The sequence below is a fragment of the Elaeis guineensis genome, chromosome 5, assembly GCF_000442705.2.
Source record: "Elaeis guineensis isolate ETL-2024a chromosome 5, EG11, whole genome shotgun sequence".
In the NCBI taxonomy this organism is placed as follows: Eukaryota; Viridiplantae; Streptophyta; class Magnoliopsida; order Arecales; family Arecaceae; genus Elaeis; species Elaeis guineensis.
In genome coordinates this window covers 122022883-122042154 of record NC_025997.2, presented here as the reverse complement: position 1 = coordinate 122042154, position 19272 = coordinate 122022883, and the positions used below count along the sequence as shown (strand labels likewise).

Genomic DNA, 19272 nt, shown 5'->3' with positions numbered 1-19272 from the left:
GTTGACATAATTATGGTTATTAATTACCAAATAATTCTACGTGACAAGCCATTAATACTAGTATAGACTACCTCCATAATCCAAAAAGATCCTATATTTGGGGCGACTACCCTAAAGACCACCTGTTTACTAACATGAGTAAAGCTAATATTTCCCAATGTCCTTCTTTTATTCTATTATGATTTTGCTTGATAAATCTTCTATCGGCATCAAATGGACTTGCCATAAGAGACCAAGTATTATACATATTATAGGTAAGGATGCTTTAGATAATCTTGTCTCCAAAAAACAACAGACATTAGGGCTATAAAGATGCAATATATTTTTTGCGTAATTTACAAAAGAGCATTTCATCTCTCCTTTATAGTTCTAGGACAAAACTCTTATTTGCATAGAAGTGGTTGGATTGGATAAATTTTGGTTAATGCTATGTTGGTCTATCCTATTCTCAAAACTAGGGGACTATATGGGTAGTTGTACATGGGATCTTTGGTTTTCACCAAGGTGACCTAGATAAGCATCAATCTCTTCTATTTCCATCATTAGATATCCTCATTCCATCCCCAAGGAAAATTGTAGCTTGCCAAAATACCTCTAAAGTGAATACAGAATATTACCCACTTGATCTACTGGCCTGATTGTAGTGGGTAGAAGAATATCTATCTCAATTTTATAGACAATAGGTGGTGAAATGACAACTCTTTTATTCATGATGTCCTTAGTTGATATTGATATAGTTAAGGTGACCTTTGTCGAAGAAATTGATGGAAGCAGTGATTGATTGTCATGATCCTCTATGATTAGGTCCTTAGCCTATGATGCAGGCTCGGAGCCTTTCTATGGTCAACCCCTTGAGGCTTTGGAGGTGACCTCTTCTTTTTATCTTTTGCCCTTATGCATCTAGCTTCAAGTGGTCGACCTTAAGTAGCGGACAGCTCTACCTCCATTGCCTAAGCCTCACCCCTTGCCCTTGGCTCTTCTACCTCCAGGAGAGTAAATTTGGAACCTAGCATATGACCTCCGCTGTCCTCTATCTGAGCAAAGGACCTTGGTGATGCCCTAAAGCTGGCTTATATGGAGAAGCCTTATAGTCAATTTGGTTGAGCCACTGATGATTTCATGACCGAATCCATGGTCCATAGACTAGTTTTATTCCCGATGTTTTCAATTACTGGTTAGCATCACAGACATCCTTTAAATGGTCAAACTCCTACTAGGGCATTTTGCTTTTAATTTTTATATTTGAACCCAAGCAAGTAAGACAAGTAATATCGATCTTCACATGTGCTCGAACAAAGCCAGCTTTTGCTATGCCTCTATCCATTGATCTAAGAAGAGAGGTTGCCCTACTTCAAAAGACACTAGAAGGATTCTCTCTTTATCCAACAGCTCTATCAGTAGATCCAGCCTGCATATACGATACCATCACATATCGGACCACATCCTTCCTTAGCTTAAAGTTAGGTCTCTAGGATTTTAGGGCTAGTAGTTGGTTAGCCAAGAAACACGACTCTTTGGACAAAATCCGTTTCTGCATCTTGTCGAAAGAGAGGTTAAAAAGGAGAACCCCCTCTGAGAGTGGCACGACTCCAAGGTCAGTCTCCAAGCCCCATTTAGGCCTCAACTCCCGTTGAACAAAGTTTGAAGGGAAGCCATAGTTGAGAAGTTTACTTATTAGAGCATGCCGATTTCCATCTTGAATAGGCTTCTCCTCGTCTGATGAGGTGACAACCTAAGTAAATTTTTCTTGAAGCACTGCAATCTCCTCCAACAATACTCTTGGCATATTTCATCAGAACTGATGTGTCCTCTGGACCACTTGTGACCAGAAGCAGTCCGACTTTGTGTCTCTATGGTCCGAAGAAGTTTGAGAAGGTGACAAAGTTGCCTTGCTCTCGCACATATTAGTCAGTGATATCGCTTTCCTTATTGATTTCCATTGAATATCTATCGAATTGAGGTCTATGGAAGCCTCTGATTTGCCCTTCGAAGAGTGCGAGAACGAAATGCTCACTCTTTTCCTCTTTTCAGACATCTTGGACCTTCTGTACACCACACCCTTTCAGTGCATGATGAGACCTCATCCTCCTCATTTGCTGCTGTCCCCTCTCCAAGAGGTCACATACTTGAGTCAGCTGCTCTTCTTTCCTGTACCACAACTGCTTGAAGACTCTCAATACACATGATTTCACCGTAATTGCGAATACTAAAAGACAGATAGTCCAACTAGGAGGACACCTCGAGCAATCGAGCTGAAATAGACTAGAGATGGCATGAGTCGTTGACTGCCAACCTACTTTGCATGTAACCTCAGACTTTCAAATCATCCAACAAGGCAAAGATGTGAAGCTTGGGGCAAAATTTCACCGCCAAAATAAACTTAGGCAACCCTGGTTAGGCCTAGAGTCGTTGCAGCCAATAAGAATCCACCACATACCCAAGTGTAGGAATTTCTAGAAACTGGAACAGCGTAGGCATTCTACTTCCTGTGGGCTGTGGTTGGCATGTGGCTTTCCATTTCGCCGTCTGAAATCAAACAGTACAAAGGTGGTGGAGCCATCCCTTTCATTCTCGTCATCAAACTGGGAATTGGAGGACGTCTTTGTCTCCAAAATTCTGATATGCTGCGAACCCTTTCTTCCCCTCTTACGCGTCCAAGTGAAGTAAGAAAACACAACAAAGGTGGCAGCATCTCCCCATCAATTCAATCTCTTTTCTTCTCATACCCAAGAGTACCATGGGAACACATTAAAACCCTTGCTCCACAAAACCGGCTCCTTTCCTTTTGGTCGGGGTACAATTTCTTCTCTTCGGCTGGTTATTAAGAAAATGAGCCAAGCTCAACGTATATATAAATGACTTCAATCTATAAGGTTGACTCGCCACTACAAATTAACCTTAGTATTGGGTTGAGATTTACTCATTCATTTGGCTCACATTGAAGTCACTAATCCGAGTACGAACTTCCTTATCCCTTTATGAAATGTGCAACCGGAGTCAAACCGATATGGTAACAGATGGACATGGAGTTGGTACAAGTTTTTTTCATGGTCTTTTCTTGACTACAGAACCAATTGAAAGCTGCCTAATCCTGCGACCTATAGGTAGCTTATCTTCAGAAATTTTCAAAGCTCAAATCAGTTAAACTTCCTCCTAAACTTCTCCATTAATAAACGCGTTCTATACATGTTTCAACGTTTTTTTGGGGTAATGTTCCTGGACCTATCAAATGGAAATTTCAATTATTATAACCCACCTGAATGTGTTGGAGTCCCACATGGTCATTCTCCCAATGTTGGATGGTTATGAATTCTTGTAGTATAAAATTAAAGCATTTTCAGCAACATAAACTTGTTTCATAAAACACTTCTACTTTGACTGATCATGTGCTGTGGTTGTAGAAATTGAGCATCTAATAAACGCCGGGACTTGTCCCTGTTCTTCTGCTCCTCGCGATTTCAAGTAGTTTCATAATAAATCAACAAACAGAGTCTATCCAGAAGGCCACATGACATGTTTGAGCTCTTGCAATTAACATATACTGCACTCATTTTGTTGGCAAAGTTAAAGAACTTGGGTCATATAAAAAATTAATTAAGAAAAGGAAGGAAACATCAAGATAAATCATGTGATTCTAGGAAAGAGAAAAGACACGTGCGTGCATCGGGACAGAGACACCGGTGAGCTTCAAGCAATGGAACTCAAATCCATATTATTTTTATGATGTATTTGATTTACGATCAGAATTTGAAATCAAAATTGAAATAGATTAGAATGAGAATCAGAACAGCCATATCTCCGAATGTACTTATTTTATGACAGAAATTAAAATTGAAATGAACTTAAAATATTAAAAAAAAATAAAAATTAGATTTTGAGAGACCGAGTTATATTTTTATTTTTTTTCTGAAAACAGAATGAGAATAAAACTTTCTTTAATCGAATAGTTTGGAACAGAGTCGCTCGTAATTTTCGATTTCATCCCAAGCCCAACTTTATCCGGCCGAATATGCCGCTGGTACAGTAGAAAAGAAGTGTAAAAAGCATGGTAAAAGTGTTAAAATTTAGATGAAAGAACCAGAGAGAGGCCACCACTCCCATGGAATTTATCAAGACATAAATATGGTGATACACCGTATACAAGAAGGAAAGCTAGGGGACCGCAACCGAGCGCCCAGCACCCATGTGACCCTCCAATTAAAGTGAGCTCAGAAAAGGAGATCAGTTTGTGACAAAGCTCAAGACGGCAGAAGAGCAGGTTGGGAAGAGGAGAGACAGCGAGGTTTTAACCTCTGCCCAACCATTTATTCTAACTTTTATAGCATGGAACTTGGAAAGGAACAGCACGTTAGTGTCTTTAGCTCGGACGGTAGGTAAGTGTAACCGAACCTCGCCGTTTACCGGAGATGATACCCACTCCCATCTCAAACGATGGACCACCCCTCCCCAGAATCATTGTTATAATTGTAGGGATCTTATTTGCCAGGTCGAGGTTTGGTTTGATCCAGGTTATATATATATATAAAATTATCAGAGGTTATTATAACGGGCAATAAAGAATCAAAATTTTTTTTTCCAATCAAGTGTTTTAAGAATATTTTTCATAACAGTGAAAACATCAAATATTGCAGCCGTTTTTGTTGTATAGCTATTATAGAAAGATAAGGCTTAAATTTATACATGTAATAACCTCTTGACCCATTAGAATTCAGAATAGCTTTTGGAATATGAGTATTGCTACAAAAGTACAGAGTACTCATGCAGTCCCTGCAATGATGACCAGGGATTAGTGCAGTAGATAAATTGGTGGTAAAAAGTATGATTTAACCAATTAACAACCGCCATGGCATCAGCGGGACAAAGGATGTCTAAAAAATTTTACTTAAAATGTTACAATGATCCATCATGTTAAAAAGGCACACACCCTTCAAGGCAAACCCAATCCACCTTCAAATTCTGCATCCAGCATGATACGGATGATATGGATGCAAGACTATATATATATATGGAGGTAGTAGTTTATGATTCACACCACACAGAAGCCAATCTTGACTACGTGCATGCATACAACTAGTTTCCCTCCTTAAAAAAATATAAAAAGTAACATCCAACACGAAAAATAGCACCATGTAAAACGAGCAGTAATTATTTGTCGGTTTCCTTTCCTTTTTTTGGGGTTTTCCTTGTCACTTCCTACAGTAAACTAACATCAAAAAGGAAAAAGCTCAACAAGAGGGAGGTAGGGTGGAGATACACGGGAGAGAGGATGATAGGTGTGACACAGTGGCGACGGTCCTCTCGATTCTCTCTTCTCCGCTATGGCTTGGTCCTTTGCTTACATTTGCTGTCCTTTCTGAGATCAGTCTTGCTTTTGTCTGTTCTCTTTCTCTTCTTCTGTTTCGGTGTCTGTTACTCCGTATGCAACTATCATGACATATTTAGTAGAAGGGCAAGTAGGCAGATGACCCGTAGTGTAGTAGAGTACTGTAACTAAGCTGCACTCATTAATGGATAAAAGATGATAGCTATGGCCTTTACCATTCCTCTCTCCTTCCTCATATCACATCCCTCATCTTGTCCCTTTCGTCTTCTTCCGGCAGTAGTGAGCCTTCTGGTTTAAAGAGAGGTAGGGGATGGAGTGTGGGACCTTTTCTTGTCTATAACTAAATTTAAAAAAGAAAAAAAAAAGTAACCTATGAGCCAAATTTGTTGTCCTCTTTTCCTTGTTTCCAGCTTCTAATCCTGCCACATAGAATAATGAATAATCAGAGATTTGGAACATTTGAACTTGAATCATTATTGACTGCCGATTGTAGGCTAGCGTGGAAAGAAAAAAAAAAAAAAAAAGCTGTTAACTTCAACTGGGAGGAAAAACTCCCTCCCACCAACCTTTTCTTTCACCTATTCACATCCCCACAGCTCCATGACCCGAAGAGAACCTAATAAAATTGCAAGATAAAACAAAACAAAGCAATGAACTTATGTTCTTAAATACACAAGTCATCAGATTTTTATATAGGGTTATTATAACTGTATACCTAGGCATTTGAAAGAAGCATGAATTGAAGGAAGCCATGTCAAGCGTAGAAGTGGGGGGGAACAACGTCGAGGTCATGAGAAGATTACTGCTGTTATTCTGAGGGAGAGAAGCAGCGACCAAGTCTGCTTCGGTGGATGACGTATTGGAGAACGAGTTGCCGGCGAAGGAAGCTTTGATGGGTGAGGCAAAGGGGCTATCTGGCAGGTTGTGCTCCAAACTGCCGCCATTGTTGCAAAAGATTACAAAAGAAGAAACCAAATTAATGGAGAAACTAACCACACAACCAAACAAAACTCTGGCCTCCTCCATTTGGAAATTAATGAATGGCAGAGGAGAGCAAACAGTGGTCTTCTTTTGATGGTCTCGATGAAATTACCTTTCTTGGGAGCAACCATCTTCATTGTGGGTAGGATCTCCAGCTGATTCCTCCTTGTTGGCAGCAGCATTGACCACCGGCTGGGGAGCAACCCCATGGGGGCTGCTGCCCGGCCGCTGCTCTGCCACTGTTGCACAACTATTCAGGCTCTTATCTATAAACAGAAAGTAATGCATATAGTATTTATATTCCCCATTAATTCACCAACATAACTACATTCTAGTTCACGAAATCTAAAGAAGACTAAAGATGCAATAAAAGGGTTGTTGGTTGATTGACCTTGGGATGTTGCTGCTTCTTGGTTGCTGCCGATCTTTGCATCAGTTGGAGCAGGGACGATGGTGGGTGTTGAGATGGTGGTGGTGGTGGTGGAAGCGGTAGCGGCCAAAGTGATGTGGTTTCGGGTTGTGAGGTCGAGGTGGAGGCCCATGAATCGCCGCCCTTGGAGCTCGATGGCTTGCTGGAGCTCCGCTGCCTGTTGCTGCTCTTCTAGCTTCCTTCTCAAAATTGTCTCTTGGCTGCTGCTATTGTAGCTGTACAACATCCTTGGCCCTGCCGGCCGGAGAAAAGTGTTGTAAGAAAAATAGTACTAATGAAGCTAACATAGAGTGAAAGGAGGCTGGAATGGGATTGATATGAAAGATTCTCACCAAGTTGAGATAGTTCAAAAGGGTCTCTGGAGTCCAGGCCGGTGGGAGTAGAACACCCAGAGAAATCCCCCCTCTCAGCCTGCTGTTGCTGCTGCTTTCTGAGAATAGAATTTATTGTTTATAGTCAAAAGATGATACAAGCTGGCGGCGGATTTAGAAAGTAGTGGAAGTTTGGGAGAGGAAAGGAGGAGTGCCTGTACTTGTCGGGGACTTTGCCCTTCTCCTTGTAGGGCTTGACGAGGACCCTGGCGTCGCAGACGAAGTGGGGGTTGCCCTTGGCAAGGATCAGCTTTACCGTCTCCGGGTAGACGAAGGTCACAAATCCAAACATCCGCTTCTGCTGGTACGGTATCCTCACGTCCTGTACTGGCCCATAGATGCTTCAATTCCGCCAACAAATAACACCAAATCCAACGTTAGAACTGGGAAAGTAGAGACTGAAAGCCTAAAAAAGATCGACCTTTTTTTCCCGGTTCTCTTGGGGGACTTCCGTCGAACACCGACCTGAAGTAGTTGGAGACGTCTTCTTCCCGGAAGGTGCTGTCGGCCGGGAAGGTCAGGTAGATCTGTCGCGACGCCGGGTTCGACATCGCCGCAAAGTCGGTCCTTTCCATCCGAGACCGCCCCATGAACCTCTGTGTCTCGTCGCCGCCGCCCAACATCAGCGCCGCCGCTGCCGCCGCTGCCGCCGCCCTGTGGGAATTTCGATGACCCTAGGCCTTTAGATCGATTATAGATGATGGAAATGGAGAAAGTTGATGTTTTGTCATGTAAAGGAGCTACCTTTGGCTTTCATTCTGCTGCTGGAGGAGAAAGTTTGTGCATTTGATGGAGGATGAAGGCGAGGCCGGCACTGATCCAGTGGGGGAGTAAGGGAAGGCGGAGGCCATGAGCTGGGAGGCGCCGCCCAGCCTCTGGGATTTGGACCTCAGAAGAAGCTCTTGGCACTGTTGCTCGACGACGGGGTCCATCTTGCCACCGGTCGCCATGGCGGCGATGGCGGTGTCGTCGGGGACCCCATGGAGGAAGCGGCAGCTCGCGCCGTTCTTGCAGTACCCCCTCGCATAGTAGAGGCAAGGCCGCCACCCAAATCCCGCTCCGGCCGCCTCCGACCCGAGGCAGGCGTCGGCGACGGAGAAGCTGCGGCGATGGTGGCCGCCGTTCGCCCCCCACCCACCCCCACCGCCAATGGAGTAAGGTAACAGCATGCCGTCCCCGCCACCGCTCGGGCTCCGGCACTCCCCAGCGACATCCGGGTAGAAAAAATCGCCGCCTTTGGGGCTGATATGGAGGCCATGGGCGGGGCTCGGGGCGGTGACCGGGACGGCGGAGGCGGTGTCGTTGAGGAAGGAAAGCTGGTCCGGGAGCTGGAGCTCGTTGATGAGATCCCCGGCGCCGTAGAACGGCGACGCCACCGCCTGGTTGCTGGGGCTCACGAGCTCGTCCGGGCTCTGTATATCGTCGCCCACGCCATTAACGTTGCTCACACTACTACTCCTCGAGAAAACCGGTGGCGGAGCCCACGAGGTGGGGGAACTGACGGTGAGGCCACCGAGGAGTCTAGAAGAGTTCTGCCGGCCGAGGAGGAAGGGGGAGGTGGGGCCGCCGCCGGCTGTGGCGGAGGGGGAGGCGGGGGAGGAGACGGGGACGAGGCCCAGCTCGTTGCGGGCCTTGAGGACGATGGAGTGGACGAGGGTCTCGGGGCCGAAGGCAAGGCGTATCATCTCCTTCTCGCCGTGGTCCTGGATCAAGAGGAGTCCCATGATCTTGGCGGCGTTCTCCGGGTCCAGGCTCTGGATCCGGGAGAACACGATCCTCGTCGCCTCGTAGGCGTCCATAGGATCCAAGAGCACAGCAAAGATGAGACCTTGGAGCTTCCCCTCTTTTCCTCTTCTTTCTCTGCCCCTTTTTCACTCTTTTTCAACACAACGAACTGCTGCAGTAGAAAGAAAGAAGAAAACAAGGAAGAGAGAAAGGAAAAGAAGCTCTTTTGAGTATTGGAATAAATAAGGAAACCGGGGATGGGTGTGTGTTTTGGTGGAGGAAGTAGAAAAGAGCTCTATTTACCACCAGGTGGAACAGAGGAGAGGAGGAGAGGAGAGAGTGCTCTCTTTCCTTTTTAAAAGGTGTAAAAAAAAAAAAAAATCGCTGCTTTTTGTTTTTTTTTTTAGCTGGGAGGCTCTCTCCTTTTGTTTCTCTTTCTCTCTGACCGCTGCCTCGCCGACTCCATTTTCCAAAGTGGTGGCGGTGGCGGTGGTGGAGGCGGAGGGTCACGACAGCCGCCGATCGCCTTTCTTCAGCCGCACCACCGCTTCCATGGCCGAGAAAGAGCTAGATTTCTCTCCGCTAGCTTATACCTCTGGTCCCTGTTTCCCTTTCTCTGTGTGTCTCTCTCTCTCTTTTCTGAGCTCCTTGGCCGCTGGAGAGAAGGCGGGGAGTGGGGAGGGGATCTGGATCTACTCAAATAACTCTGCAGCTCGGAGCTTTGGGCCAAACTTGGAGAGTTGAGACCTTAACTCTGTTCTCCGTCTCTCTCACAACCCCACGCCCACACCCTTCGCCAGTGCTAAATTCTCTTTCCCCTGAACCATCATTTGGTTTTGGGTCCCCTTCTCCCTCGTGTTGTCCTGAACTTCTAATCGTCCCTGTTTTTGGTTGTGGTGCTGCTTTTTCTTTTCTTCCTTATTCAACGCAGACCAATACTTAGATTAATAAATTATTATATCATATAATTAAATAGATAACATATTAGCATTATATATATAACATTAACAATATAAATATATAATGTCTCCAAAACAAAAAGGTACAGATGTGCTTGATAAAAAGTGAGCCTAGCAGCGAGAGCGCCATCTTCTAAGTTCAAATACAAAACTTTATTCCAGTGTGAGCATTGGGGAATAGTGGTGCTAACCAGTTGACTGAAGTTATGTTGACAATTAGATACAAGAAAAGTCGCAAAACTGACATGGAGCTCTCTTATTGCTTCTCAATCCAGCAAGATGGAACTACTCCAAAGCGAGAACATAATGATGCTCTCGGCTGCACATTTATGCATGGATCAATGTGCACCAACTAGGTAGCGTGTATCTCACATCTGTAGGTGTAGGGGGTACAACACTTTTCTATTCTCCCTCATGCAATGCTAATCACATACAAACACATCTATATATATATTATTAAAAGGAAGAACGCCAATATGTGATTTCTTTTAAAAAATTTTCTATGTTATGAAAGTGTTTGTTGACAAAGAAAGAAGATAAAATATGGAGTTGATTCATTTGCAGCTCAAACGTTATGCTCACACCTAATGCTTAAAAATTTTCTTAAAACCTTTCAATTTTGAAAGGAAGCATCAGATCTTTGTAGGTTGGGACCACGAATTCTTGTGTTCCTCCCCGAAACAATAGAATTTTCTTCTATCTATTTTCACCCAAACTTATTTTAGTCAGCTCTGGCTTCAGCTAGGCTTTTCCACTCCATCTCCTGTCAATTATTTACCCACGAAGCTCCGCACACAAAAGTGGATGAGTAATAGGGTTTTCAGAGTCACCTCAATCACAAATTTTCCATATCACCATAATGGATGCATGAAATCTACATAGCTTTTTTGAGTCATAGGGAAATGATTTCCCTTTGAAGGAAATACTCCTCTTTCTTGCTTTCTTTTCTTTTTCCTTTCCCCTCTCAATCTCTGGTCCCCAGCTTTTATCACTCACTTTAGGGCGTGAGGCCGGAGGTAGTTTCCACCTCGCATGCATGCAGTGTGGGCTCACCCTTTGGGACGGTATCGTCCCGTGGGAAGTTGGGGTGGCCTGAGGGGGACTACTCGTCTTTAAAAACAGGGATGGTACTTAAGGCGTCAGAGTCCCTCACATGGGAGTGACGGGTGGTGACCCTCTTCTTCCAAGCCACCATGCACCCATATAGTGCTCTCGTGCCCCTGCTTTGGCACGTGGGAACAGTCTGAGGTGTAAAGTGGAAGAGATGTTGGAATTTCTCTACGGCTGCATGGGGTTTTACTGCATCTGAGAGAGGGGATGCGGGGAAGCAAACACGTTGGCTGTTTGGGTAGATGTGGTAAGGGTGATCCCGTGCTTCCTCCTCTGAAGGAATGAGGAGGATAGACAAAAAAGCCCATCGATCCTGCTTTGAATCAGCTCTTGGCTTCATAGAACATGGTTTAACTTTGTAGATACATGTACCTGAATTTGTAGCTTGCCATGAGACACACCATGCGAATTGTTGGCTGGATATCATCCAATTGTTTCTGTAAATCATGTACCACATGAGCTGTAGCAGTGCAATCGTCTCATGAATTATGAGGCAAGTCTTTTTTGCTTGCTAATGATCGGATGCCATTGTTCAAATCGTCGGATAAACATATATACCCAATACCTCCACCACTCGATATCACTGACTCGAATGGATGGAGTCGAATTCTAGATTATTCAAATAAGGAGTCCTGATTCTTTAATTTGGTATATAGGTCCAAGTGAACCTATTGAGCATCCGCAAAGGCCACCCCAAGACCTAATGGAAGACCAAGGTTTTGATCTCAGATGATATCTTGGTTGCTAATTTTTTGTGTGCATTCAGCGGCAGCCATTACAAAATGCAAAATCTTGGCCTGCACTATCTTGGACAATGTACATCGATATATTCCACAACATTGGTCACTATAATATCATATATCTTTCGAGGTTTTCGAATGGAACCTTGTTTCACAATTTTAAAAATATGCTAATGAACAATACTAAAATTAATGTCTTAAAGTAGAAACTAATCTTGACTCCATTAAATTAGTTGATATTTCAATATCTCAGTTCTAATACTGTCACTCGAGGCCTCAGAACATCCAGTCCTTTTCCCTAAATTCATGGTGATGTTTTAAAAACTTTGGGAAGGAGTGGATGGTGAAGCAAGAAAGGGTCACATGACAACAGAGAGTAGCAAGTTGTCTGAGACGCTCCCACAAACAGCACAGCCTACTGTTCACCGTACACTGTTCCTCCAGCACCCAGCGGTCAACACTAATACTAACAATATTGTAAAGCTTATATGGATGTCAACTGTTGAGACTCTGAGGAGGTTGGGGATCCATCCTTTACTTGGCTTATATTTGGTGGGTAGTCCCCTGTTACACCTCCAACAAATCTTTGATCTGACACCTATTCACCCACTGCATAAAACTATACATCTTTAGTTTGTGTTTGACAGGGACGGCTACTAGGAATGATGAAGAGAATCTAAAGCCACTTTTGTATCTAAAGCTACTTTTGCGTTATGGTGGTTTTTACTCTAATTGGTCGTAGTTAAGAGTCTCGTGCAATGAACGTGGCATCTATTAATGCCTGTCTGTGTATTAACACGAAGTATCTCAATCATGTCTCTTTTCTTGTAACAGTATATGTCTGCAATTATTTTTGGAAATCTAACATTGATGAACATGTCCATCTCTATTTATCATGTTTATCCAAAAATCTTCTGTCCGAACTTGGTACAACACATACAGATGTGAAAGGAAAAAAAAGGGAAAATAATATAGAAGAAGTACTTGAGAGAACCTATACTTTAAACAGGCTTTTAAATGGATCTAAACAATCCATAACAATCAAAATTTGAATGGAGCATGAAATTAAGGACACTGAAACCTATTTTAGATTCTCTCTCTCTCTCTCTCTCTCTCGGCCCCTCCGAAAAAAGGAAAAGAAGAACAGAAAAGTATTTTTAAACTCAGGAAATTCATCCTGAATGTGCCTTTTTTTTGGAGTTAAGGTTTTAACTTGGATGATTTTAAGACGATTTGGAGATTTTTCTTTCTTTCTTTCTTTCTTTGTTTTTTTTTTTTTCTGGTGAAACATTGGTGATTTTATCCACAGAATATTTTCTCTTCATGAATTTTTTTTTTTTTTTTTTGATCGCCAATGCTGTACAAATATGGTTTATTCATGAACCATGCTGGGGCTTCCACTATGAATGCTGATTTTGTTTCACTTGCTCCAATCTGTTTCATTGGATATTTTTGCATTGTATGTACATTCCCGAGGTTGTAGATGAGGGAACCAAACATTGTAACACTTCACTTGACCTATGCATATGTTTCACTCAACTAAACTTTTGCATGAGAAAGACTAGGCTGGGCATGTGATCCAAACTTGGCTGTTCTTATTTGGATATTTGTATGCACGAGGATCAAACACAGATGCTTTCTTTTGAGATCCTCATCAAGGAGGACATTACCAGAATTTTATTAAGTATACTTTGAAAGTTGTTTGGGGTCATATCAAAGTGATATTTATCAAAAACAGACCACCATGTGCTGTATCTATCCCAAAAGAGCTAGTTAGAAGGCTATTAGTTAGTTTTTATGATCTAGGATCTCAGCAAAAAAGAGTTCATAAAAAAGTTATGAAACCTCATGCAAAAAAGTTGAAAGATTATTAACCGGGGTTATTGGCTTAATTTGTTTAAATATCAAAGATTTTCTCAATGTATATTCCATATGAAAATGAATGCATGCTTGTACATATTCTCATATACTTTTTCTATTTAAGTCCTGCTTATTAGTTAAAATTTTTAGGCTTGTTAATTATCCAAAACCTTCTCAACACACTCAATCTAGAACCAAATGCATGCTTGTACAAGTTCTTGTATGCTCTCTCTGTTTAATTATTGCAGCAGAAGAGTTGTAGTCAAAATTAAAAAGATTTGTGCAACCATATAGGCTGTAGATTGAGCCGATTTTGATATCATTTATAGCAATCAAAATATCAACCAAAAAAGACTAGCTAGAAAGTTGTTGATCGATATCCTCATCCCTACTTAAATACCATGGATGTTCAATATATATTAGAAATGGAATTAAACATGTACCTACGTAGGTTCCCACAAACCCAAGCATGCCTAGTCGCATCAACACATAAAAGCCCCAGCATAAGTAGCCGTATATGCTCATGTATGCTACTTTCAGTAATGGTCTTTTTACCGTTCTTTATTTTCTCAGACACAGTCTCATCGATCAAGAACCACTAGTATACGAGTCTGTTCTTGACCTAACATGTTGGCTTGGGACTTGCACTTGTCGGCAACATTCACTGGGAAGTCCATTTATTTGTAAATAGCCATGTCGGATTCATGTCGCCCTCATTAATTAGAACACAGTGATGACATATTTCACAATATTAATTCACTCATATAAGCTTCAATCTAAATATTTGAAATGACATTTATTGGATTGATGTAAAGACATATAATAAGCGTATATGCTTGCTTTGAGAAATATTTTAAAAAAAAAAAAAAAATCTATAGCCTCATGATTGCACCCTCCTCTATATATAGAAAGAGGTCTGGGTTGGCATATCTTGATGAAATTGTTTTTATTTGACCTTAGATAATTTTCATTAATAGTGGTAGATAAATAAGTATAACTTGCATAATTATAACTTTCATAGTTCGGTGTATGGTGTGTACCTTCAAGCTGGTTAGGCCAAATTTTCTATTGGTGTCTGTTAGTTTTGGAGCTCTCTAACTGGTGCCTATAGTTCAATGTAATGTAACCAAATAGTTCTGATATCGTCCAACATGTCATGGACCACGAGACTAGGATAGACCCATAACATGAGCACTTCTGTAAAACTGTGAAACCTTTGTAGTTATGGTTTCCTATGGTTCTACTTGAAATTACAAGCGTAATTTTTGACCAACAAATCAAATCTTAATAATTTTTAATTATACTCAAATGTGAGTCAAATCAACAGATGTTACATCCATCCAGCTAGCATGCTGTGATACGAAACATTAAATTTATTGACAGGTCTATTTCTTTTGACAGCCAGGGTCCTACATCTTTACCAACAAATGGGAAAAAATCTTAATTAAAAAAAAAAAAGGTATAAAAAGAACGATCTAATTGAAAGCTATTAGATGATAAGTGATATGTGAGGTAAGAACTTTTTTGTTATTTTATAGGGCAATATTTTGAGCTCCAAGGCTAATGCTTGACCATATCTTAAGTCCGAGCTGAAACTGGCATGATGGGGCTTGTTCTAATGACAATACTTTATCTTTTCAGAAAATAAAGATTTTAGATTCGAGTTTTGGATGGTGCATCTCCAGAAATCTGTACCTACATAATGGCTGTGTAGATGAATTAACTTATTCAAAAAGTCTGAGTTGAAATCAAAATTTTTGTGATATCGTAATTATCATATTAATCTAGTTTACTAAATACAATTGAATCAGCATTAATTGTGTGGACTTGGTCATAAGCAAATGGGACCATTCCTAATCATATTGTCGTGAACAAATGCAGTCCACCAAGCAAGCTTCATAAGCAGCATCATATTTTACCTTGCAGGATTTTTTCAAAAATAATACTATAAAAATTACGTAATGCAGAGATTTCTCTATCGACATTCATTATTCGAACCCCTATGACATTTGTTGCTTGAATTCCTAATTGGTAGTTGGTGTCGTCTTATTACATAACCTAATCAAGAAACCAACTCCATGGTTCTTATAGGGCCAGCTAAGTTTTATTAGCAAATTGTCACTTGCCACCTGACACTATTCTAAATCATGGTGTAATATAAAATGCTCAATAAAAACTTATGAGTTGCCCATAGATGTCCCATTGATTGCTCAGGGGCTAGTTCATTAATAAATTGATGCATTTTCAATGCATCATTTCTTTTATCTGGGCCTTTCACTTGATGAGGACACGACTAAGATAAGAATCCTCAATAACGCCTGCATTTTTTTGGCTAATAGAAAGCTTCTCACCTTGATTATAAAAGCAACACATATTGGCTTGCAGAACATTCTTAGAAAATTAATCAAAATTTTACTAAATATTAATTCCTGATTCTATGAACCCTATCTAGACAAGAAATGCATTGTCGACCACAGAATCCAGAATTTGGCAACCAATACAGGCAAATCACTATCACTGAATTATTTCAATCAGTGTTCTTAATTTCAACTTTTGAAACTTTGGCTTCCTACAAGTATCTAACATCCAGGACCCACTCTAGGCAACAAGCTTCATCGCTGTCAATTATATATTATTAAAGTTGCTTCTATCTTTGGTGGACTGGACATTGGCAGTGTTAACCATCAAAAAAAGGTGAAGGAAGGTAAAGGAAAAGGAGAAGTAAAGAATACATTCATATTGTCCCATTTTAACCATTTTGTGTTCTCTTACATTTGAATGTTAAATATTACATATAACGTATTTTATTATATTTATATTCTATCATATTATAGGCTAGAAGATTGATTGGAGATAATTAATGATTTAGCATCAACTCATTTATGACAAGAAGCCATTATTTTAATCATCTTTATTCGGATCTCTCATAGAAAATAATAAACATATAAAAAACTCGAGAGTAGGGTTTTACCTTTTCCTAATTGATGATAAAATTGATTTGCAACACCTTATATCCACATTTGAAAATAATAAACATCTTGATCGGTGCTTATATAAATTTGTTTGGTTGTTGTGTCATCTAATTCCTTCTATATTAGAAGATATGCCCCCCAATCAATATTTTATCCTAGAAAGAAAGTTATTTTGATCTCTTTATTTCATGTCCTCAAATACTATAGAAAGCACACGGTAGCAAGGTTCGGCGAATCTTTTGGGGATGATCTCACTCTTATATTACTGCTCTATCATTTTATTTTGGTTCTCACGATGCTGAAAATGGATATCATATAAGAAAGTTGTATCCTTACTCTACATAATTTAATCTTGGATGGGGCAGATCTTGCTCTGAAACCTCATCCAGATCTACTTAAAATGGCCAAACTTATCCACAGCAGATCTTGTAATCATCTTGAATCATGTCATGACTTCTGAAAGTGGGCGCTTAGAGGCCCCAAGCTTAAGTCAGCTAACATGAAACAGGATGGTTTGATTTATAATATTTATGATCTATAGTGTTGTAGTTTCATAACGTAATCAAGATTTTTGAAGTTTTTCACTCTACAAAAGTAAGAAAAGATTAATGGTATCTATTTATCAAGATTTTCTTCAAGTTGTCCTCATGAATTTTGTTGCTGAAATGATGCCACCAATAGGACAACATATGATGTGCAATTTACAATATTTATGATCCATGACAGCGTAGTTTAATAAGGTGATCCAAGATTCGAGATGCTTGGTTATCCGTTTACCAGTATTTCAGTCTAAGTTTTCCTTACGAATTCTATTAGGCTGAAGTGTGCCTACCGGTAGGACAAAACATGATGGTGTTTGTCAAAATTTGAGAAGGAACAAGGAAAACTAGAAGTGAACCACTTGACTAATCTATCATACCAATTCTAAACATAATTAATGTCTTAATGATAAGATCCCTCTCTCTCCCTCTCTTGTGGAGCCACATGGCTGCCTTGCCGAAGCACACCGTCAATGACAGCATTCAATTGTCATTTGTGAAGACAATGTCCTGGTCAGGGCTGAAATAGAAAGCAGAGAGGTGGGAGGCCCACTACCAGGGGGTGCAATCAAATTGCTTCCATGATTGGTTTCTCTCTCCTTCACCCACCATGCTCTCATAACACTTTCAATGGTACTACTACTACTACAACCAGCTCATGTCCATTCTACCCTTTTCTATCTCCAACTAGTTCCAAAATGATGAATTTGGATCCTTGAGGGAAGAAAAAATCTTTTTGTATACCCAAATAAAAGCAAAGAAAAACCTTTTTTTTTTTTTTTTTTTGGCTTCCTCATGAGTTTCAGCCTTGAAGGTGAAATCCTCCTTTTCCCTTCTACCAACCACAGCCACTGCACAAACTAAAAGGCTCATGGTGATGCTTTAATATGCTGCTTCCTTCCAAGTTATTATGAAGCAACATCTCCCACCTCCCAACCCCACAAATCCTCACTGATTTAGCTCCCATGTGATGTTGTCTGCCTCTCTCTCTCTCTCTCCTCCTCTCTCCATCTTCAGGAACTATAGCAGTGGTGGTATTGATGCTGAAGTTATGTTCAATTCAGGTGAGAAATGCTCAAACTTATAATGGGCTAAATCTATCCAATACATAGAGAAAACCTCCTTCAGTCCAGCTTGCTTATATGATACCTGCCTCCCACTTATCCCAGTTTCGTATCATGGCCATGCCCAACAATGTTCCTCAAGATATGGCTTTTTAGAATGGGTTCTTTAAACTATATTATAAGCTCCCTGACAGAGAAGCCTTTGTTCATCAACTCTTCTTAAAGAGTTGAAGAAAGGGGTATATTGGATGCCTCTCTTTCTCAGCGAATTGTAACTATTAGGAGTCCCTCCAATCACCTTTCATGTACTATAGGAGACAATGCACAAAGGTGAATCCCTGAGAGGGAGGAGGAGATGGAAGGGAGGGGAACCAAACCAACCCCCCCCCATGTGGGCATCAGCTGGACTTTAGTCTCACCACTCTTGGGGGCAGAAGTGGATGGAGCTTTTCTCCTCTTTCCTAATTTTTTCCCTTGGGAAGTTGTGGGAAATTTACATCCTTTGTGGGTAGAAATTATGTTGAGTGTAGACAACTCATTTCCTCCCATGCTGTGGTTGTTTTCAGCCAGATGCGGCCATGCTGAATCCCTTGTCTCCATTCATTTGTTCCTACTCTATCAGGGGGCTCATTCATTAATATACTACTCCCTTCTTAAATTAATTTATGACAACATTACCTCTCTTTCTCTACCTGAAGTCCAGAGAATCGCTTAGATTAGCCAGGGATCAAGGTAATGCACCTACCAGAAAAAGAAGAGTGGAATTTATCATTATAATGTCATTTACTTAAATCTTTATGCTATTTAAATTACATTATACCTTTCCTCTTTCTTTTAATAATTATATCACTAAACAATAGGATCTAGGTCACAGATCAGATCATATGGAGGAGAAAATTATTGGTTAGAATAGTTTTACCACGTGTATCCTGCACCATCTAATAAAAGGTTGTTATATCAATCCAAAGTAGTAATTTTTTTTCATTGAAAGCAACAAAAGTTATCAGCTAGTGGATAAAGTTAACATTTTTTCCTTTATAGTTTTCAATCAAGCTTGGATAACGATGCCACTTTTCAACAATGAATATTGTTGTAACTTTTTATTGTACAGGATATACATAGTAGAACAATTTTAACTAATAATTTCTCCATATAGAGCCCGATAACAAATTTTTGCAGCATCCTAACATGTCTATAT

The 19272-nt window shown here is 40.7% G+C and overlaps 1 protein-coding gene across 4 annotated transcripts; it reads right to left on the bottom strand.

Annotated features, from left to right (window-relative positions):
• Nucleotides 1-5130: 5130 nt before the first annotated feature.
• On the bottom strand, nt 5131-9710 carry LOC105046065 (zinc finger CCCH domain-containing protein 53). 4 transcript variants are annotated; one of them, XR_832192.4, is made up of 10 exons: nt 7850-9707; nt 7571-7759; nt 7261-7446; nt 7067-7164; nt 6696-6968; nt 6417-6570; nt 6039-6257; nt 5890-5939; nt 5694-5742; nt 5131-5611 (listed from the first exon to the last, which is right to left on the bottom strand). XR_832192.4 is itself a non-coding variant. In XM_029264727.2 (10 exons), the coding sequence occupies exons 2-9, from the start codon at nt 8902-8904 to the stop codon at nt 5906-5908; spliced, it is 2208 nt and encodes a 735-aa protein (XP_029120560.1). In that variant the 5' UTR covers nt 8905-9002; nt 9134-9707; the 3' UTR covers nt 5131-5742; nt 5890-5905. The 4 variants fall into 4 exon arrangements, 3 of the variants coding, with proteins under 3 accessions (XP_029120560.1, XP_019706402.1, XP_010922864.1); XM_029264727.2 differs by having other exon boundaries at nt 5131-5742; nt 7850-9002; nt 9134-9707; XM_019850843.3 differs by having other exon boundaries at nt 5131-5742; nt 6417-6543; nt 7850-9710.
• Between the last annotated feature and the right edge of the window lie 9562 nt (nt 9711-19272).